A 23,561-nucleotide genomic window follows, 5' to 3' on the forward strand; every position below is an offset into this window, starting at 1 on the left:
AATAATGGCCAGAAAAAGATTTGCAGACAGTGTCAAGTATAGTGTTTCTTCACATTGGTGATTAGTCAAGTGCCCCCTCATTCATTTGTGGTCATTAGAGAAGGGGCCCCTTGCTAGTAGTCATTAGGAGAAGGGCCCCCTTATGTTGGTAGTCATTTGGAGAAGGGCCCCTTGCTAGTAGTCATTAGGAGAAGGGCCCCCTTATGTTGGTAGTCATTTGGAGAAGGGCCCCTTGCTAGTAGTCATTAGGAGAAGGGCTCTCTTATGTTGGTAGTCATTAGGAGAAGGGCCCCCTTATGTTGGTAGTCATTTGGAGAAGGGCCCCCTTATGTTGGGAGTCATTGGGAGAAGGGCTCCCTTATGTTGGTAGTCATTGGGAGAAGGGCTCCCTTATGTTGGTAGTCATTGGGAGAAGGGCCCCCTTATGTTGGTAGTCATTGGGAGAAGGGCTCTCTTAGGTTGGTAGTCATTGGGAGAAGGGCCCCCTTATGTTGGTAGTCATTGGGAGAAGGGCTCCCTTATGTTGGTAGTCATTGGCAGAAGGGCTCCCTTATGTTGGTAGTCATTGGGAGAAGGGCACCCTTATGTTGGTAGTCATTGGGAGAAGGGCCCCCTTATGTTGGTAGTCATTGGGAGAAGGGCCTCCTTATGTTGGTAGTCATTGGGAGAAGGGCCCCCTTATGTTGGTAGTCATCGGGAGAAGGGCCCCCTTATGTTGGTAGTCATCGGGAGAAGGGCCCCCTTATGTTGGTAGTCATCGGGAGAAGGGCTCCCTTATGTTGGTAGTCATTGGGAGAAGGGCTCCCTTATGTTGGTAGTCATTGGGAGAAGGCCCCCCTAACACTAGTTATTTCAGGAAGAATTCCCTTTACAGATAGCAAAAAAAAAAAGATTATGTGTCAGTGGATACTTATCTGAGAGGTGTAAATTGCTCATTGCTCATGGAACCCGTAGAAACCTCTGGAAGAAAACTAGGGTTCCATGGATCATTGGATGAGAAAGACTAACTTAAGATGTCAGTTCATTCTCAATGGCACCCCAATGCACAGTATAACACAACGAACCTGCTCTTTGGGCATATATGTAAATGTTCTGTGTTACCCAATAAATGTATGTTACCATATGTATAGGTTGTGTATAAAGCCTAAAGGTTTAGTCCATGCCAAATTAATATTTTAACTACCAATGGAGCCTGGTGAGTTGAGCCAGCTCTTGACTTCTTATGTGTTATGGTTACAGTGAGATCTCCCTACCATAATCCTTGACTGTTCCTGTCCACCTGTGAGATGTTGGTGTTCCTGCCCACCTTTGTGCATCCCAGCTACTCCTGTTAAATTCTCCATAATATAAAATATCCAGCAAGGAGAGCAGATAATGTGCCCATCAGGTGTGCAGAATCAAGAGCTCAGTGCAGGGATCTCACTAATATAATCCCAGAGAAATAAGAGAATCTTTTACGTAATTTCTCTCTCTATCATCTAAAAAACACTGAAATAGGAAATTTACTTGACAGGCCCAAAAGGGAGTTTGGCTGCATATTGCCTGCCCTCAAGTGATACATATACCATGATCTCCACCAGTGCAATAGTCACATAATACTAGAAGAGCCTTATATCCCAGTCTTCGACGTGGATGTATACCTTTCATAGCTAGTACAACACTAGATATGACAGGTAAAGGCTTTCTCTTTATATCTTGTGTATTCTGTAAATGTATGTATGTAATGACATCTGATACAGTGCTGTCCTAGGGCCATTCCACTAATGCACTTACGTCTGTTTTTCCATGATTTTTGCAAATGATTTAGATATAATCAATAAAAGGATGTTGCTTTGAATGACTAGCATCCATTCCAGTTGTCTTTGTAATGTTAAACAGAATGCTACCTTGTTTTGTAATGAGATATACTGTATAAGCATGCCTTGTTATAGTGGGAACATTGCTATTTTTGTGGTTTACAGTAGGAAAGAAATAGTTTTCAGCTTAAATACCCAGATACACACATATTTAGGTAAATTTAGCCCACGTTCACATTGGTCCGATTTGATATGTGATTTGACATGTCAAATCGAATGTCAAATCGGAGCCAATTGCCGGAAATTGCACCATCTGAATGTAGTTTCTGTACTACTTTTGGAGACTTCGGGGGGCGAGTTCCATAGACATCTGCACAGAAACTCACTCAGATGTCTGTGAAATCACCCCTGAAGTCGGACTGAAATGCCGGCTTGAAATTGTGCGAGTTCAGCTGAATTAACACAATTTCAAAACGGCCTCAGTGTGAACCTGGTCTTAGATGGAGTTGTGGCAGATCAAGCACAGCTGAGCCCCCTTGATTTTTATTTTAATATGTCAGGAGGTATAAGACCATTTTTTGAAAAAATCTTCCCAGGTGATTAAAAAAAACAGTCATAACGAAATATGTTCAGAATAGGTATCAGAGAGTTGCTTGAAAAAACAATAATTAGTGGCTCAGTATAGTAGAATGTCAAACCAAAGGGGCTGGGGATTGATGGCACTGATGGGGCCGCTCTTGGTACCTAAATGGTGTATAGAGACTCAAATTCCAAAAAGAAAGTGATGGCATGAAATGTGTCAGACCAAAAGTGAATCCAGGTAATCTATGATTATTCATTAAATAATTGACCAAAGCAGCTACCGCATTTCTGAGAACAACCCATGCATCAGGGCTTAGATATTGAATATATATCCTTGAAAGGATTCAGATAACACAAACTAAATTGATAAATTGTTTTCATGAGAGTTAAAGTATTCTTAGAGCTGCCAGCTGTCTGATTACAATAGCCTGGCAGCGGGATTCGTCCTTCCATGCTATAAAGAGTGGATGGAGGAATAGGCTAATTTTTTTTTATTCAGCGAAAAAAATCTAATAGTGTATGGCCAGTTTTAGACTGTCGTCACTGGAAAAGGTGTCCCCATTAGAATATTTAAATTCTGTTTCATGTCTGCTGAGTGCTGACGCCTCAAAGTTTTGGATTTATTATCACTTTCAGTCCCAATGACAGTGTGTTTACCAGGACAGATAGGGAGAGTAAATCAAAGAACAGCAATATAAACCTCAACCGTACCATTATGCCATGAATGCATACCTCAACCCCAAACATCCAGGTTAATGGTCTACGGTGGTACCATGATACATTTGAAGGAGCAAAGGTTAGTTAGAACATTGATCCAAATAAGATGAGTTTGCTTGTACCAATGTTTCAGGGACAAAAGTCTGTCACTTTGAGAAAAGGGACAAGGGACTATATATATATATATATATATATATATATATATATATATATATAAATAAATAGACTGTGTATCAGTATATATATATATATATAGATATATATAGAGATATACAGTATATATATATATATATATATATATATATATATATATATATATATATATGATGCACATTATTTTTAATAACTTGTGCACATGTACACTAATTTTTCTAATACAGTCTTAAAGGACAACCTTTAACTCCTCACTTTTGCCCAAGGCTGTCTAGCAATGTTTTTACCCAGCCTGTGCTCTCTTCTCCACATTTCTATAAAGCAATTAGGATAGTTGCAGCTGCATGACTGATCTTCCCAACAGCCACCAAAAACTGATCAATCAATTTTGAATAGGCTTGCCCTTTCAACATATTATCATTTACTTTGAAAAGTAGGATTTTATATGTAATTTCTTTTAGGTTTTGTATTGCATCACTCCTAGATAATAAAACCAGATGATTTCCTAATAACTCAGATGCTTGTAGAAAAAAAACAGCCTAAGATGTATGGCAGCACGCGGTGTTATTTGGAATGTTTAATAAACTGCGGCTTTCACGGTGATATTTTTAAACTCTGTCTTTCAGGAAGCGCGGTTCTCTGATATCGCTTTATGATGTATGGGAGGTTCTCAGGCTCAATGATACACCGATGATTGCTGTATTTTTGGAAACAGAGAGATCTTGCTATTGATTGTGCCATGCTGTGGTCTATTTCTTACAGATAACAAGATTGTCTCACATTTGCTGGTGGCTGAGCCGGAGAAGATCTATGCTATGCCTGACCCAACCATTCCCGACAGTGACATCAAAGCCCTGACTACCCTGTGTGACCTGGCTGACCGGGAGCTGGTGGTGATCATTGGGTGGGCCAAGCATATTCCAGGTATGTCAATAGCACTGTAAATACTGGATTAAAGGGTCATTCCACCCAAAAGAGATCTTGGTAGATGCTGGAGTGGGATTTATTAGTGAGATATCTTGGGTCTGCACACTTTCTAAGACTCTTATGAGGTGCTTCTCTGTTTATTTTTACTGAGTAGAAAGTAACAGGAGGAGCTGTAACACACGGAGATGGGTGGGAACATCCAAAACTCCCAAGTGGACAGAAACAGAGTTAAGGATTATAATGTAGAGATCTTTTTGATGGAATATCCAAGGGGTTGATATGGCCAAGGGGTTGATATGGCCACACGAAGATGGGTGGGAACATCCACAACTTCCAGGTGGACAGAAACAGAGTTAAGGGTTATAACGTAGAGATCTTTTTGATGGAATATACAAGGGGTTGATATGGCCCACAAGACGTTACCCAATACTTTGAGATCTTGTCGCCTTGCCTGTTCAAGGCTAAATAACCGTGTCCTTAAATCCCACAACTGCCTTATGCCTTCTTTCACAATGCTCCCTTGCAGCTCACCCTTCCGTGGCAGCCATTGCAAAATATCCAGTGCTTTTAGATTTGGGGGAGCGTGTGATGCATTTCACACATGACAGGGGGGAGTGATATCACCTTTCCCTCTATGCTCCAACATCGGGGTTTTGTGTCCGCTGAAAGGAGCAAAGGTTGGGGGTAGTAATTTTATATAGGGAGCAGGGCTGCTGTTAGAAATCATGGGGCCCCATACAGACTACCTGGCAGGGCCCCCTCAAGAAAATATTAAAGATATATTTAGCTAAAATTACAACAAAATCACTATTAGCAGACACAAATATAACATAACTCACATAATTCCTGTTAAATCTAAAAAAAAAAAACTATGTTAAATAAAGAGATGAGAAAAATATACAGGCTGTGCAGTTGGAGCTCAGTGATCAGAGAGACAGAAAGAGAGAAACAAAGTTACAAATAAACTCCTGAGCTGAGATAACATTAGAGCCAGTGCTGGAGGGGGGCCCACACAGGGAGGGGATTAGTGAGGGACGACTGTCTCTTTCTTACGAGATAAAAGCTGATAGCAGGGAGAGGGACAGATCAGATTCAGATGCTGGAGGAAGATTTCTGTATTTGTTGTCCATCACTAATCCCCCTCTCTGTGTGGGCCCCCCTGTGTGATCGGGCCCCCTACAAGAGGGCTGGTGGTCCCCCCCTATCAGCAGCCCTGATAGGGAGTATAAGGTGGTGGTAGGGGTAGGGCTGTAAACAGATCCTCTCATTTTTCCCTAGTTAAGCAAGGTTCTGGGGCCTCATTAAATATGACTTTTGGGTGGATAGACCCTTAAAATGATGCTGAACAGTAATTCTTGTAAGAAATGCAAGCTTCAAGCAGTCATCATTGAAAGCCATGTAAGTGAATGTCTTTTGGTGTTTACGAAATGGCAGCAGTTAAAATTGTGAGATATTTGTATTTATGCAAAAGAAACCTAATCTGTATCTTTGCTAATGAAATATATAAGCCTGTTCATTTTTTAGCCCTTTTAATCTCTACTGTTAAATTGTCATATTTGTGCAGCCTAAAGCTGTCAGGAATGTCTTGATTTTTTTAATTATTAATATTTGCTTTCCTTGTTAGAATATTTTGGGGATGCCTGCAACACAGTGTTGAGGCTGACCCCAGGCAAACAGCTAAATACACAGATTAAATACATATAAATTAATTGTTTTTAGTGTCAAAGAATTTATATTTTTGTCCATCCAATTCTGAAAGTCACACAGTTCTGGTATTCTTTACAGCCCTGGTTTTCAGAGCAGGAGACCTGAATGTTACAGTACAACTGATTGGCTGCTCATGTTGCTTTTCCCGCTCTCAGTCTGTGCTCAGCTGTACAGGAACTTCAAGAAGCTGATACCATGTCAAATTCAGGCACTTAAACTGCTTGCATTTAAAAAATACATTTAATGATGTATTAATAAACAAATAGCTACATTAAAGTAGAACTATAGGCATTGGAGATGTAAAGTCCATACAGTCCAAACATAAAGAAAAGATATGATCCGGAACCAGGAACCCCAAAGGGTATAAGCTTACCAGATTGAGGTAAGGTAAAGGCGGTTTCCTTGGATAAGCTTGTCACCTTGATAGTAGATCCAGGTCCACGTGAACAGTTAGCTCAATGGTCACAGGATCATGGAAGTAAAGGTAAAAGCGCAATAGCGTAAAACCTTACAAACTAATTTGATTAAACACCCCAGTGTTCGTGAAAAATGGATACTATTGTGTAAAAGAATAAACCTCCACCAATAAAACTGTTCACTGATGACAGTGAATAAAAAACGTGCAAAAATAGAAATAATGATGGGTACCCCTTACCAAAGGTGATAGAGGTATAAACCAAATAAAAAACGTGTTGTAGCTGAAGTCGCCTCTTACCGGACAACTTTAAACGGAAGGCAAAAAAAGTGTGAGATTTGCGTGTTGAACCACCACCCAATAAGGGTCGCCTCTTACCAGATACAGGTAATGGTAAGCCTGTATGGTGATCCAGCATCCAAGGACCCGACTCTCAAACTGGGGTGCTGATTTCCTCAAATGGCGGAGGTGTTGTCAATATTCCCCCCACGTAAAGAAAAGAGAGGCTCCCATAGCGTAAAACCATTAAAATTTATTCACAAAATAAAATCAAAAAAACTTACAGCAAGACCAGGAATGAGGAGAAAACGTCATCTGTGACGAAACGTCGTCGGGTCACGGCGTACTGACGTCATCGGATTGCGACCGGAGAGTGCGGGCGAGCGAAGCCGTCCGGCCGGCGGCTGACATACATTGCTCCTCATTCCTGGTCTTGCTGTAAGTTTTTTTGATTTTATTTTGTGAATAAATTTTAATGGTTTTACGCTATGGGAGCCTCTCTTTTCTTTACGTGGGGGGAATATTGACAACACCTCCGCCATTTGAGGAAATCAGCACCCCAGTTTGAGAGTCGGGTCCTTGGATGCTGGATCACCATACAGGCTTACCATTACCTGTATCTGGTAAGAGGCGACCCTTATTGGGTGGTGGTTCAACACGCAAATCTCACACTTTTTTTGCCTTCCGTTTAAAGTTGTCCGGTAAGAGGCGACTTCAGCTACAACACGTTTTTTATTTGGTTTATACCTCTATCACCTTTGGTAAGGGGTACCCATCATTATTTCTATTTTTGCACGTTTTTTATTCACTGTCATCAGTGAACAGTTTTATTGGTGGAGGTTTATTCTTTTACACAATAGTATTCATTTTTCACGAACACTGGGGTGTTTAATCAAATTAGTTTGTAAGGTTTTACGCTATTGCGCTTTTACCTTTACTTCCATGATCCTGTGACCATTGAGCTAACTGTTCACGTGGACCTGGATCTACTATCAAGGTGACAAGCTTATCCAAGGAAACCGCCTTTACCTTACCTCAATCTGGTAAGCTTATACCCTTTGGGGTTCCTGGTTCCGGATCATATCTTTTCTTTATGTTTGGACTGTATGGACTTTACATCTCCATTGATCATATTATAGCGCGACTTATTATTACAATATTCTACAGGGTGTGGTCACACTAGAAGTTGCTGCTTTTTCACTGTACTTTTCCTTTAGCGCGGTTAACATCTTTACAGAACTATAGGCAAAACGTTTTTTTTTTTTTCATTTTAGAGGAAGGGTTCTAACCCCTGTCAGATTTTTTTTCGCTATCTGTGTCCCATTGCGGAGATTTCCCTTCACTTCCTGAGCCATAGCCAAACAGGAAGTGAGAGGAAATCCCTGCAAATTAAGGGAATTCCTTGGAGACTCCCAGGGCACCAAAACTAGTGTCCCCATTGGAAGATTTACCCTCTATTATTTTTCTGGGGTCAACCCAAAATTTGGGATTTTCTTTTACTTTCACTTTCAATGATATTGATAAACAGGACAAATAAGGAGGGTGAATCTCCCTAACGGGAACACAGACTGCAATACAAAAATGACAAATGTTATAATAACTCTATCCAAAACTAAAAAAAAAAGTTTTGCCTTTCAGTTATACTTTATCCACTTGCCGACCAGCTGCTGTATATCTGCCGGCAGGTCGGCAGGTTTGCGCAAAACAATGCATTCGAACGTCACTTTGCGGGAGCGATCGTGTGGGCACGTGCGCGAGAGCCCATTCGCCAGAGGCGAAGCTGATTTGTGGGGCCAGCAGCCGCGATTGCTTCCTGTGAAGACAGAACGGCGGTCTGCTGTTGTAAACACGGCAGACCGCTGTTTTGTCAGCAATGAGCACAGTGATCCTGTGTTCCTCCTATTTAGGAACACAGGTCCCTGTGTTCAATCCATAAATCCATCCTGCACACAGTTAGAAAGCACCCCCTAGGGACACATTTAACCCTTTGATCGCCCATGGTGTTAACCCCTTCCCTGCCAGTGTCATTAGTACAGTAACAGTGCATATTTTTAGCACTGATTACCGTAGTAATGTCACTGGTCCCCAAAAAATGTCAGTTAGGTGTCCAATCTGTCTGCCGCAATGTCGCAGTCCTACCAAAAATTGCAGATCGTCACCAGTACAAGTAAAAAATAAATAAATAAACAATATATATGACATAAATCTTTCCCCTAGCTTGTAGACGCGATAACTTTTGCGCAAACCAATAAATATACACTTCTTTGGATTTTTTTTTTACCAAAATAATGTATCAGAATACAAATTGGCTTAAAATGATGAAAAAGTTTGATTTTTAAACTTTTTTTTATTGGGAATGTTATATAGCAGAAAGTGATTTTTTTTTTTTTTTTTCAGAATTGTTGCTATTTTTTTGTTTATAGCGCAAAAAAAAAAAAAAAAAAAATGGCAGAGGTGATCAAATACCACCAAAAGAAAGCTGTATTTGTAGGAAAAAAAAGGACATCAATTTGATTTAGGTATAGCGTTGCAGGAACACGCAATTGCCCGTTAAAGTAACGCAGTTCCGACTTGCAAAAAATGGCCTGGTCATTAAGGAGGAAATCTTCCAGTCCAGAAGTGGTTATTTCATATTTCCAATAATTCCCTGAAGTTTATGAGTTATGTCCCGAGCAAAAAATGTCTATGATTATGGGTGCCAACCAGGGGCCATTGTGGAAAAGTCTTTGTGTCAATCAGATACAGTGCTTTTCCTATCTATTTCCATGGTACAATCCCTTTGCAGTGAACTTGTAAGAGATTCAAGGGATCACTCTACCAATTCATATGATTTTCCATCCTTCAGAGACCCCAATACCTTTGTGGGCCCAAAGCACAGAGCATAGTCCTTAGTATTGTATCTCAAAGGGAATCGTGGTATTGAGGAGAGCAAACTGATTGGAATCCTCTGCATGGACAACACATTGATGATGATCATGATTGATGATGAATGGCAAATGAAGGGAGCAAGTACTTTTAAGACAAGGTTTCAGTGGGCAACAAGTAAAGTCAATCAGGGGCTGGGGTGGAAAACATTGACACCTGTCAAAATCAGAAATTCTTCTCTAATTATCTAAATGGGGGTTTTCTAAAAATCAAGCAAAGCCATACTGTACAGGATTCCTTGTAAAGCCTATGAGGCATGGCACCTTCTTGTCACAGGATACCCTGCTGATTCTCCCTCTCCTCTTCTAGTATGTGTTTTTGAGGCTCTAGCAGGTTCAAACAAAGGCCAGCAGTGGAACCAAGAAAAGACTCAGACCTATTTAGAGATAGGAATATCAGCAAGCATCCAAATTTAGCAAGCATGATAGTCAGAATGTATACAAAGTATTCTGAAGTCCTTTGGCTCCTGGCTTGTTCACCGACCCTGGGTGGTGACTCAGTGAAGCCCGTTCTTCTTTCATTTAAAATTGAGAAAGCCACACCCCTGTTACATTTGTTTTTCAAAACTTCAAAAAGCTTTATTGCCGCTTGAGTACATTACAGAAAACCTAAGCAGATAGCTCTTCACCAGACCTTGGTCTTACTCCTCCAATGTGTTTCACCCCAAATGGGACTTAGTCATAAAGGACCATGACTAAGCCCCATTTGGGGTGAAACGCATTCAAGGAATAGAAGCATGGCTTGACAGAGAGCTATGTGCTTTGGCTTGCTGTGTATGTACTCAAGTGGCAATAAAGCTTTTGAAGTTCTGAAAAAAACAAACAAACAGTGAAGGTTTATTTTTCTGTGCATGATAGCCAGCTATACAAGATGAATGATGGGAGAAAAATTAAAGATGTCTGCGTCTGATTGATGTGTGCCTTTAACCAGTTACACCAACTAATGTTTCACTGGCTTATAAATTCTTGGTTAAAACCGTTCTACAAATCCTGCTACGTTTTTTCTTAAAAGAGACTCAGTGGAATGGGCTGGGAATATATGTCCGTGACTACAGCAGAACCCTTCGAGCAGCAGCTGGCAGCTCCCAATTCGCTATTAAACAACTTTGCTCTTTTATTGTACAATAATATTTCACAAGCAGCACCAAAACTTAAGGAATTTCCTTCCATCCTGCAAATCTGTCACCTCGGCTGCCTCACTCCTCTAAAGCAATCACGAGGGAGTGAAAGAAATAAAAGCTTTATTGGGATTTGTGGGCAGGAACATGCTTCGTACAATAGCCCCATCACTCTACCTGAGCAGTCACTCAATAAATACTTACTCAATACTCGCGCTCGGGGAAATGAAGTAGCGAGCCGGATATATTGTAATATAAACATGACATAATATTTTCTGAAAATAATACGGGGAATTGTTTGTTTGGTGTGAATTGCCAGAGCGCACTTTCCAAAGACTGAAGAGGTGTTTATTAGTTCGAAGCTAAGAGTTTACAATGCTGTAAAATCATTTTTCATTCTAAGCCTTGGGAGTGTTGTGAGTGTATGGAATTGAAGAACAACCAATGACTGATTATTTTAAAGGGCGGCTTAACTTTAATTAGGTTATTTATTAAAAGGAAGTGTGAGCGAATAATTTCATTTCGGCGCTTAGCCGTTGGTGCTGCTATGTTAGCTGCAAAATATTTTCTGTCCTAGTAAGGTAAGTATTGAGTTTTAGCCAATTTTAGGAGTTGCAGAATGCATTTATGCTCAACGCCATACGTACATAAAGGCTCTTACATATTTTGGCGAGAAAAAATCCAGCATATATGGAGCATAAATTCATGAGGCCTGAGGCTCCATTCACATCTGAGCATAGTGCAGCCACTACTGCTGCACCGCATTTTTTAAAAAAAAATTTGGTGGAGAGTTTTTGGAGCCGCACCATTCATTTCAATGGGCCTCCCTCCGTTCCATAAACACTCCAAAGAAGCTCATGTAGCAAATCTTGGCACAGAGCCAGGATCATTTTGCATTGCGATTTTTGCCGCAATCTTAGTCCATTATGTCGCTCAACAATCGCGGCAAAATCGCATTGCGTTTGGGGTGCCATTAAAAAATAATGTCATCGCAAATGCGTCCCGTGTTTTGCCCCGATTCTGGAATCACGGGCAGAATCGCGCAATTCCACCCACGATTCCAGTATGCTCAGGTGGGAACGGAACCTTAGTGTTAAGAGCTCATATAGTGTACAAGTGGAACTCTACTAACAAAAGCATCTACAATTAAAAGCTCTTCCCAGTGTCTTTACCAAAGGGTCCTTGTGCAGGAACAATTTTTGGACCCCCTCATTTAACTATTGGCAAAATATACACGTTTCATTGTTTATAAACTTGATTGGTGCGTTAAAGGGACCCTGTCACCAACTTAGAAAATTACAGGTAAAAGCACAGAAAAATTAAGTATTGTAAGTGATTACATGCAGTTTTTTCCTTTCCCTAAACAATGTACCTATAAAACCTTTGGGGAATTGACACTCCAGAATGTGTTGATTCCCTAGCACAGTCCCCTCCCCTTTGGCATGTTGTATTTATTTACCGTCTGTTCTGGTCTCCTCCACTTCACTATATAATCTTTTTTTGCAGCAATAGGGAGAGGAGTAAGAGGGGATCCTATAGAGCACTGATGATGAGCCTTGGCACCCCAGATGTTTTGGAACTACATTTCCCATAATGCTCAACTTCACTGCAGAGTACATGAGCATTATGGGAAATGTAGTTCCAAAACATCTGGGGTGCCAAGGTTCGCCATCACTGCTATAGAGTGTCACTTAAGTGAGAGCTCCAAGTCTTCTGGGATTCTGGGAATGCTGGCAATGGGGTTGATTAACTAAAGGCAAATTGACTGTGCTATTTACAAAGTTCAGTTGCTCCGGAGCTTGGTAAATTAGGTAAATCTTCCCTATGCAAAGAATACCCAATCACATGCAAGGAAAATAAAAAAAAAACTGCATGTGAGCTTGCTCATGATTGGATGATGGAAGTCAGCAGAGTTTCTGCTCATATACTAAGCTCTGGAGCAACTGCACTTTGAAAAGCGCACAGTCTATTTGCTTTTAGTAAATCAACACTATAATATCAAAGATGAATGAATTCGAAGAAAAGCTGTCACTCCAGTATGTCAGCATAAATGGACTTCCTTTAATGCAAAACAGTAAAATACAGCCAAATAAGCATCCAATAGGTTTCAGCCGTTATACCTTAATGGCTTAACAGCTGAAACGCGTTGGCTGTTTATTCGGCTGTGTTACCGTTTTGCATGAAAGGAAGTCAGTTTATGCTGACATACTGGAGTGGGGGCTTTTCTTTATATTCATTCAACATTAGAGGTTGACGGAAGCCTTTCAGCTTGAGCACCTGGCTGGATTTTTGGATTTCAGGGAGGCGCTGTAGTGCTGTCTCACCTGTTGCTGTCAATATCAAATATGGCGGCATCCAGCAGCAGTCTCAGGGCTTTAAGAGGTTTACACAATGGAGCCTTCTACAGGTAAATAACATACCTAAATATGTTAAATGCTCATCATATGGGAAGATTGCTGCTAAAATAAATGACATGGGTACAGAATCTCATTAAATCTACCGCACTATGTACCAAAGAAGCAAAAAACCTTAACATCAGTTTGGATCTGTGCCAATAGTTTCAAACATTCCAGATTTCAGTTAAAACTAAATTCAGATGTTCTCCTAAGTGGTGAGCACGTTCAATAGTTTGAGCAATGTGTTTCTGCTGCGCTTAACTTCTGTCTGCCTCCCTAAACTAGTTTGTCTTTATGCGTTGGATGCTACAGTAATTTCTTTAATGAAATTGATGGAAGTCCCTTTCCCAGCCCCAACTGAAACCAATTTATTGGTCATGATACGCCAGCTATGTTGCTAACAGTCGTAACGAACTGTCAGGCAATATAGCAGTGGAGCTAATTTGAAGTCATTAGGTGTGCAGCGTTTGGGCAACAATTTGTTACAGCGGTTAGGAGCGCAGCTGACATCTCAGGAATGGCTTTGTTCGGACTTACCACTAGATGAAGCCAGGCAAATTGTAAACTAATTTAAACATCAGTCTGTATTATAGCTCGCCGGCTACTTTGCCCGTACACTGTTTTTCTAATAAAGCGCCCAAATTAAGCTGCAGCTGGTTAAAGAGGTGAGTTTGGGCTTTATCTCGCTACCTGCAACCTGGAAATGTAAATGGAATAATCACGCTCAAAGTCACACACAAAGCAGGAGCTCCGAGCCGGCGTTCAGTTTGATTAGTGTGTGCAGCTCTGATAGAACAAGACACAGACAGACCAGGTAGAGCGCCCAGTTGAAATCAGCTTCCCCGGCTTGAGTGCACAGAAAGCCATTAGATTGCTTTGGCTAGTCACATTGTTTTTGTTTAAAGGCGGATGCGGTGGCTGGAGCACGTAACGGTGCAGGAGAGATGTATATTTTCCGACACGACGTCCAACTCGATAAATATTTATCTCTATGGATCTCCCGCTGTTTAAATTGCAGTCCAGTTACAGTATTTAGCCCTATTTTCCCATCCGAAATCAATGCAGGTGTACGCCGCATGGATTTAACTCTTTAAGCCTGCAAGTAAAGTTCTATTAATTCAGGAGACTTGGACTTAAAGGTGAACTCAAGGCAAACAGCTGAATACACAGTTAAGTTGATTACATATAAACTATTTTAATTACCAAAGGATTTTGAACATTGGTCAGGGAGTCTTATATTGCAGGTACCTCTGTCAGACAGTATAGTGGGGTCCTGGACCTCCTTTAAGACTACGGTGCAGTTGAGCAGTACAGCTTGGTCTGGAACTTGCTTCAGCTTTTGTTTGGACATTAAAGGAGCAGGAGCACTGTTGAGTTTATTCTTGTGCTCTCTCCTCCCGTAAGCATTTCACAGGGTTAGACTGACAGCACTGTGCACAGTAGCAAAACCTGGAGTGCTGCTGTGTGCTGGGATTACAGAAGGCTTATATCAAGATATATTCAGGCTCTTTTGATAGCTTCACACCTAGGACCACTAAACACTGTTAAAAAGTTAAATTAAATATGTTAAGTAAAAGTTTAAATAAGTAATTCTTCCCCTTGTTGTACAACCTAGCATCATTTACTAAAATGCCAAAAAGGAGTTGTGACACAGATAAGAGCCTTCCTGCTTGTTGAATAGCCAGCTGGCAAAGGGGCCCTCCAGAAGAAAATCAGCATTACAACTAAAATATAATTATAATCTTCATAGTAATGAAAAATAATATTTAAAAAAAACTCTCACTGAAATTAAATATTCCTCCCCCACCTTATCATTTACTTGTTACCATTTTGGAGGGAAAAAAATCAACCCCAGTATGCATCTTTTATGAGAAATCCAATATAATATTATGTCCCTCTTTCTCTTTGTTACAAACATGCAACATATATTGTATCACACAAAAGTAAGTACATCCTATCACATTTCTGTAAATATTTTATTATATCTTTACATGTGACAACACTTAAGAAATGACACTTTGATACAATGTAAAGTAGTGAGTGTACAACTTGTATAACGGTGTAAATTTGCTGTCCCTTCAAAATAACTCAACATACAGCCATTAATGTCTAAACCGCTGGCAACAAAAAAGAGTACACCACTAAGTGAAAATGGCCAAATTGGGCCCAAAGTGTCAATATTTTGTGTGGCCACCATTATTTTCCAGAACTGCCTTAACCCTCTTGGGCATGGAGTTCACCAGAACTTCACAGGGTGCCACTGGAATCCTCTTCCACTCCTCCATGACGACATCATGGAGGTGGTGGATGTTAGAGACCTCGTGCTCCTCCAACTTCCATTTGAAGATGCGCCACAGATGCTCAATAGGGTTTAGGTCTGGAGACATGCTTGGCCAGTCCATCACCCTCATTTACCCTCAGCTTCTTTAGGAAGGCAGTTGTCGTCTTGGAGGTGTGTTTGGGGTCGTTATCATGATGGAATACTGCCCTGCGGCCCAGTCTCTGAAGGGAGGGGGATCATGCTCTGCTTCAGTATGTCACAATACATGTTGGCATTCATGGTTCCTTCAATGAACTGTAGCTCTCCAGTGCCGGCAGCACTCATGCAGCCCCAGACCATGACACTCCCACCACCATGATTGACTGTAGGCGAGACACTCTTGTATTTGGGCTCCTTACCTGGGTGCCGCCACACACGCTTGATACCATCTGAACCAAATAAGTTTATCTTGGTCTCATCAAACCACAGGTCATGGTTCCAGTAATCCATGTCCTTAGTCTGCTTGTCTTCAGCAAACTGTTTGCAGGCTTTTTTTTGTGCATCATCTTTAGAGGAGGCTTCCTTTTAGGACAACAGCCATGAAGGCCAATTTGATGCGGTGTGCGGCGTATGGTTTGAGCACTGAAAGGCTGACCCCCCCACCCCTTCAACCTCTGCAGGAATGCTGGCAGCACTGATACGTCTATTTCCCAAAGAAAACCTCTGGATATGACGCTTAGCATGTGCACTCATCTTTTTTGATCGACCATGGCGAGGTGGGTTCTGTGTGGAACCTGTCCTGTTAAACTACTGTATGGTCTTGGCCACCATGCTGCAGCTCAGTTTCAGGGTCTTGGCAATCTTCTTATAGCCTAGGTCATCTTTATGTAGAGCAACAATTCTTTTTTTCAGATCCTCAGAGAGTTCTTTGCCATGTTGAACTTCCAGTGACCAGTATGAGAGAGTGAAAGCGATAACACCAAATTTACCACACCTGCTCCCCATTCAAACCTGAGACCTTGTAACATTAACGAGTCACATGACAGCGGGAAGGGAAAATGTCTAATTCGGTCCAATTTGGACATTTTCACTTAGAGGTGTACACACTTTTGTTGCCAGTGGTTTACACATTAATGACTGTATGTTGAGTTATTTTGAGGGGACAGCAAATTTACACTGTTATACAAGCTGTACACTCAATACTTTATATTGTAGCAAAGTGTCATTTCTTCAGTGTTGTCACATGAAAAGATTACAAAAATGTGAAGGGTGTACTCACTTTTCTGAGATACTGTAGATCAGTTTACTACGCTGAGTTTCACATGACCATTCAGAGATAATCTGGGTCTGTGGTGCATTCGGGGAAATTACTGTCATTCCCAAGAAAGGTTTATAGAAGTACGTGGAACATTTTAGGAATTTCTCATGAACTATATCTCCTTAGTTATCAAGGAATTTATGAAAAAACATGGTAAAAGTTGTTTAGTCTGTGCATGTGCAATTATAAGTTCAGTGTGTTGGGTTGTGCCGTGACAGGTACACTTCAGTAGCCTTACATCAACCTGGAAAATCTTTGTGCCAGTATTCTAAAGCAGAACAATATGAAACACTATAGTCTATAGATTATGTTTGAGCCAGGCATTTTTTCAGTTAATCCTTTCTCCAGATTATCTGATAAGAAGTCCCTTAATCTTCTTTTTTAGACACCTTTGACCCCACCAGTTTCCTCTAGAATTATATACCTATTAGGAATATACATGACTCTAATCTAGGTTTGGTCCTATCATTGCTTATCATCAGCTATATTCTACAAAGAATATCTGATACATTGTTTGTTGGGGTTTTTAAATATTTCTATGGATGACTGGGCATCAGACTTTCAAAATTAATATGAAAATAAGGCATAGTTGTCCTGCTAATAAGGACCTTATTTATCGAAGTGCGTGAAATAAAAACTGCAACTGGTGTGCCCATAGATTTCAATCAAGTTCTCTGATTGGAGATAGGTGCTGAGTATAAATTGATATATGTACAGCAAGGTTGGAGCACAACATGTCAGCTGGTGGACTGGATTGAGCCTTGCTACCTTTAAGCCTTTATCAGTCTGAGCCACAATCATCTCCTCCCCCCTTCCTTAGCTTAATGTGCAAAGGTAAAGCTGGATACACACCATACACCTTTTGTTGTTCGATTTCCTTTACATTTACCTTCAACTATGTAGTGCAATGGCCTGCCTCATTGCATACTAATTTAAAGTGTTTAGGTTTGACCTCATATTATATGGTTTTGGTAAATCTAAAGGAAAAAAATCTAAAGAAAATTGTATAGTGTGTATCCAGCTTTACCCAGCAAGCCCATGCATCCTATTCGGGTGGGTTATTGGAGCCAGATTTTGTGTGCTCTGGCTGTCCTACTCAATAAAACCCCTGGCAATTGATTGACACAGTGTCTGGGTAGAAACATGAACAATATTGTTCCAGCCCCAAACTCTGCTAAGAAGAGGGTTACCATGTACGTTTACATGGTTAGTTCATTGCAAGGGTTGCTAAAACACGTAGTCCAGGTAATGCCTACTTATAGGTCTACTTATAGTACACTCCCTCAGGTTAGCATTTTTTGCATTGTTGAAATTGCTGCACTGCATCATGTGACATAAACTTTAACTAAGCTGCCAAATTATGGTTTGATTTATTTATTTCTACATATTTTTCTATTACTACCCAATGGCTGTAAGCTGAACTCCTAAGCCAAACATCCAGATTAATTTTATGTTTGAGCCAAGCTTTGTCTATACATCCCGTTACCACTGTCAGTTGTGACATGCTGAGAGGCAGCCACATATAGTGCCTGTTATGTTCAGTTTCTTCAAATACTTGTGACCATATGGAGCCAAATAAAGGATTCTAGTTTTACTGATGTTACATTGGGGCCATTCTGAAAGGCCAATGTGAGATCTTTGTAATTTTAAAGCCTAGTACACACTGTGTACTCATACAATTCAATGTTACTACAGTGATCTCCCTTGCTGAGTTATTGTGTTCTGAAAGGGGGACTGCCCCCCCTCCACCCCCACACCAGAACATACTGGTTAGCGCCATTGACTGAGAGCGCTGATTGTATGCCGATCGGCAGACCTTTTTCGGTCATGCTCCATCGACAGAAGCCGGACGTTTCAATCAAACTTGCTGATACTGCCGGATATTCGGCCTGTGTGTTCGCCCCTTTAAGCTTAGTCAAGTGCTAAGAATTTTGTTAGATACATCTGAAGTATGTACACATTACAGTGAAGGTAAAATCCACAGGATTATACCCTTTGTAATATTTACTACTATCCAAGTACCCATTAGGAAGGTTACCCCTTTGATTAACTCTTCAGACAGAAAGTGTAGGGAAATCCAACATTTTAGCGTTGTCACTAGAACAAGAGATGAGGGAAAATCCCCCAGAGGGGACAACTTTCTAAGCTGGGAATTCTGTTCAATTTGAAGAGATATCCTTTACTCTCCTGTTTTTATTCCAGGACAGGAATTAAAGGAAAGTTGCCACTATTAAACACAGACAGCAAAAAATATTCAATAGTAATATAAATAATGATAGAGCTGATTTTTTTGGAATTCCATAAGAGTCAAATGGCCTGCTCTAGCTATATGGTTACACCCGTACCCCCAATATATGTATAAAATATTTTTCAGGTTTCAGAAGTTGATGCATGAAGAGACCACTTCTTAACAAAAGAATAGAAATAGGAAGAAATATGGGCATTTATTTACTCAATTAGGCATCATAGATAATCACTTTCCAAGAAAATCCTGTAAAAATAGCAATAGATTTCTAAGTTGGTTTCATGGAAAATAAAGGAATCTTCCCATCCGGCAGAGTAGCCTTGGAAACGGCTGTTGCCCATTTGACCCCATTTATGTTAAGAGACTAAGTAGAGAAAGAGGACAATTCTTTTGTGCGCTTTTCGATAAGGGAAGGTCAGTGATATAATCTGTGCTTTGAACTATTTAGCCACAGATGACAAAAATCAAATTGCAGAGGGGTCTCGACATGCTAAAGGGCAAATGTGATGGGCATAGAGAGAGATTCCAGACTACTCACGAGTGACGAGGGAGCAGGGTGGAACCAGTCTGACATATCTCATGATTGACACCACAAGATATGTGACTGGTAGCTTCAGCTTGTATACCTTCCATTAAATAGTAAAACACTGACAGCCAACATCAATAGACAGATCATAAGGCTTAAAAGGACAAATGTTAATTAAAATAATAATAGAATCACTATAGGGCAATCTTTGAAATTCCGACAGCATGCATTGCAGTCAAAATTGAACTCCAGGTAGACATTCCAATTGAAGACATCACCCAATATGGTTATACAAGGAAAAAATGTATGAAACCATGAAAAAAACAACAACTATATTTATTATAAAGAAGCTACCGCTCCATGAAGCTAATGTGTCTCTTCCATCCATCAGGAAAGCATGGCAGATAATATGATACTTCAGATATCACCTGTCCCCAGTTTAAATTGATTGTAGATACATCATAATGTTGTTGGCTTTGGGCAGATCCATCAATGGTTTGGATCCACCCAGTGTATGCATGTGCCACCTGCCAGTTTAAAACCCAGGACATCCAGTGTCAAGTTGCTGTAATGCATATGACATTGTATAGCTGTAGTGTTTATAGCCCCCTGCCAACTATATTGTCCTTGTTGGGAATTTGTTGCCATAATTCATACCCTACTACCAACAGTTATACTCTATCAACTGCATTTAGTTTAAAACAACCCATATTTTCAGTGTTTACAGCAATGTCAGCCAAATGTGCACCTTTTAAAAAATTCACCTGTTCATACTCTTTGAACAAAAACTGTGTTTATGGACCAAGTTATTCCCATGTTGGGTGGTGCCATCTTGCCTCTCGCACAGCATTAAGAAAGTGAAGCCAATCTGTCAATCACAGTCTGTACATCAAATACACTTCTGCTCATTCTTTGACAGTTGAGTGCCACTCCTCTATAAATATGTCAGCACACAGAGGGAATGGTTAGAGATGGAGAAGAGGGTTGGCTACTAACTTTTGACCAAAAGTCAACATTTGCATATCAGTAACAGTAATGTTCCGGTTGTGCATTTTCTATTTCAATGTTTTTATTAAGGTTGTATAAAAAATAGAGAGTATACAATTCATATCCAAACAATAATATCAAGATAGAGAAAAGATAAGTCCCACAACGAAGGTGGGTAATATCAGTATATCAATGGCAGGCATTATCAGCAAAATAAAGTTTCTTCATATCAACTACAATCAATAGTTAGACACGAAAACTGTCACACAGAGATGAACCACCCTATCAGGGCGCTTAGAAAGCCCACGCAGGGAACTTTAAATAAGAAAATAGCTTAGCATCGCCATAACTCTCTGGCCAGCCGACGTGAGTCACTAATGCTTCCAAAAACTCCATACCAAATAGCAAATATGGAAACTATATAAGTCTAAATTATAAAAAAGAAAGGGGAGAAAGAAACCCAGGGGGATGGGTGGAAAGGAAGGGGAAAAAAGCCCAAGAGCTCTGTCTAAGAGCCCACTGCACTGATCTGCACTCTTCAAGCGTTCAAGGGTTGGAGGTATTTAAGCCAAGGGTCCCAAACACGATCAAACATAGCGGATCTGTCTTTCAGTATACTGACCCAAACACGTTCATACCTATCAGATCTGCCTTTCAGTATACTAACCCAAACACGATCAAACCTAGGGGATCTGTCTTTCAGCATACTGACCCAAACACCATCAAACCTAGCGTATCTGCCTTTCAGTATACTAACCCAAACACGATCAAACCTAGGGGATCTGTCTTTCAGTATACTGACCCAAACATGATCAAACATAGCGGATCTGTCTTTCAGTATACTGACCCAAACACGGTCAAACCTAGGGGATCTGTCTTTCAGTATACTGACCCAAACACGATCAAACATAGCGGATCTGTCTTTCAGCATACTGACCCAAACACGTTCATACCTATCAGATCTGCCTTTCAGTATACTAACCCAAACACGATCAAACCTAGGGGATCTGTCTTTCAGTATACTGACCCAAACACCATCAAACCTAGCGTATCTGCCTTTCAGTATACTAACCCAAACACGATCAAACCTAGGGGATCTGTCTTTCAGTATACTGACCCAAACATGATCAAACATAGCGGATCTGTCTTTCAGTATACTGACCCAAACACGGTCAAACCTAGGGGATCTGTCTTTCAGTATACTGACCCAAACATGATCAAACCAAGCGGATCTGTCTTTCAGTATACTGACCCAAACCTGATCAAACCTAGCGGATCTGTCTTTCAGTATACTGACCCAAACCTGATCAAACCTAGCGGATCTGTCTTTCAGTATACTGACCCAAACACAGTCAAACCTAGGGGATCTGTCTTTCAGTATACTGACCCAAACATGATCAAACCAAGCGGATCTATCTTTCAGTATACTGACCCAAACACGATCAAACCTAGCGGATCTGTCTTTCAGTATACTGACCCAAACCTGATCAAACATAGAGGATCTGTCTTTCAGTATACTGACCCAAACACGATCAAACTTAGCGGATCTGTCTTTCAGTATACTGACCCAAACACGATCAAACCTAGCGGATCTGTCTTTCAGTATACTGACCCAAACACGATCAAACCTAGCGGATCTGTCTTTCAGTATACTGACCCAAACCTGATCAAACCTAGTGGATCTGTCTTTCAGTATACTGACCCAAACACGGTCAAACCTAGGGGATCTGTCTTTCAGTATACTGACCCAAACATGATCAAACCAAGTGGATCTGTCTTTCAGTATACTGACCCAAACCTGATCAAACCTAGCGGATCTGTCTTTCAGTATACTGACCCAAACCTGATCAAACCTAGCGGATCTGTCTTTCAGTATACTGACCCAAACACAGTCAAACCTAGGGGATCTGTCTTTCAGTATACTGACCCAAACATGATCAAACCAAGCGGATCTATCTTTCAGTATACTGACCCAAACACGGTCAAACCTAGCGGATCTGTCTTTCAGTATACTGACCCAAACACGATCAAACCTATCGGATCTGTCTTTCAGTATACTGACCCAAACACGATCAAACTTAGCGGATCTGTCTTTCAGTATACTGACCCAAACACGATAAAACCTAGCGGATCTGTCTTTCAGTATACTGACCCAAACACGATCAAACCTAGCGGATCTGTCTTTCAGTATACTGACCCAAACCTGATCAAACCTAGTGGATCTGTCTTTCAGTATACTGACCCAAACACAGTCAAACCTAGGGGATCTGTCTTTCAGTATACTGACCCAAACACGGTCAAACCTAGGGGATCTGTCTTTCAGTATACTGACCCAAACACAGTCAAACCTAGCGGATCTGTCTTTCTATACTGACCTAGTTGTGTATTTTTGGGGAAGAAGAAATGCATTCAAATCAGATGACAGAGCAGATTATGAAGATGCTACTTAATTTACAATCTAATCCAAGTTTAGGCTACAGAAATGTTCATATGAAAGACTCCCTTTGCATCTTAGTGCTATGTTACTTCATGTGCAAACCATGGCATATTAAAGTAACCCATTTGTGGTATATGCTTTGCAACGCGTTTCAGTGCACTTCCATCAGTATCTATTGTGTGGGGTGCATTATTCACTTTACCTTAACACACAGCAAAAAAAAAAATCACATTTTACTGCACATTAGTGCAACCTGTGTGTGTGTGAAAAGGGCTTAATTTCAGTTCCATTCAATCATTTAAATCCCAACAGCAAATAAATTCCAAATCTCACATACCATGATGCTAGTAGTTAAATTCAAGCAGACACTGTGGAGGCTGCTTTTACTTATGTTATCATTTTATATCCAGATCACAAACTAAAAGAAAGACAGAGAAGGTAAATGCAAAGAGGAAAAATACATATCCGACCGCCTTTATCAGCAAATAGAATTAGCTTTGCTGCATTGATAAATCAAATAAATGGTATGTATTTTGTTGTGAAGCACGAGCGGCCCTTATCTTGGGGATGGAGCACCTTACAATAGCATTAGTGAAATGTTTGACTTTACTTAGAGAAGCATAAGGACACAAGAACGGATGACAGCGCACTAATAGCCCTTTTTAAGAATGACAGTACCCCGCCATCAGCATTCTTTTATATCCTCGGGAACTGCTCATGCCTCGTCGTTCTGCTTCCTATCTACCCAAGCCCTTTTTTTTTTATTTCTCTTTC

General features: G+C 40.6%; 1 protein-coding gene across 4 annotated transcripts in view; it reads left to right on the plus strand.

Moving 5' to 3' along the window:
• The window catches only part of ESRRG (estrogen related receptor gamma), a 286,117-nt gene that overhangs the window by 206,313 nt on the left and 56,243 nt on the right, over nt 1–23,561 (plus strand). For all 4 annotated transcript variants that reach the window (XM_082252325.1, XM_082252327.1, XM_082252326.1 and 1 more), the window contains one exon: nt 4,011–4,172. In XM_082252325.1, coding sequence (XP_082108451.1) covers nt 4,011–4,172 — 162 coding nt within the window. The remainder of the gene's footprint in view (nt 1–4,010; nt 4,173–23,561) is intronic.

This window comes from Pelophylax lessonae, assembly GCF_965119305.1.
Source record: "Pelophylax lessonae genome assembly, chromosome: 3".
Lineage (NCBI taxonomy): Eukaryota > Metazoa > Chordata > Amphibia > Anura > Ranidae > Pelophylax > Pelophylax lessonae.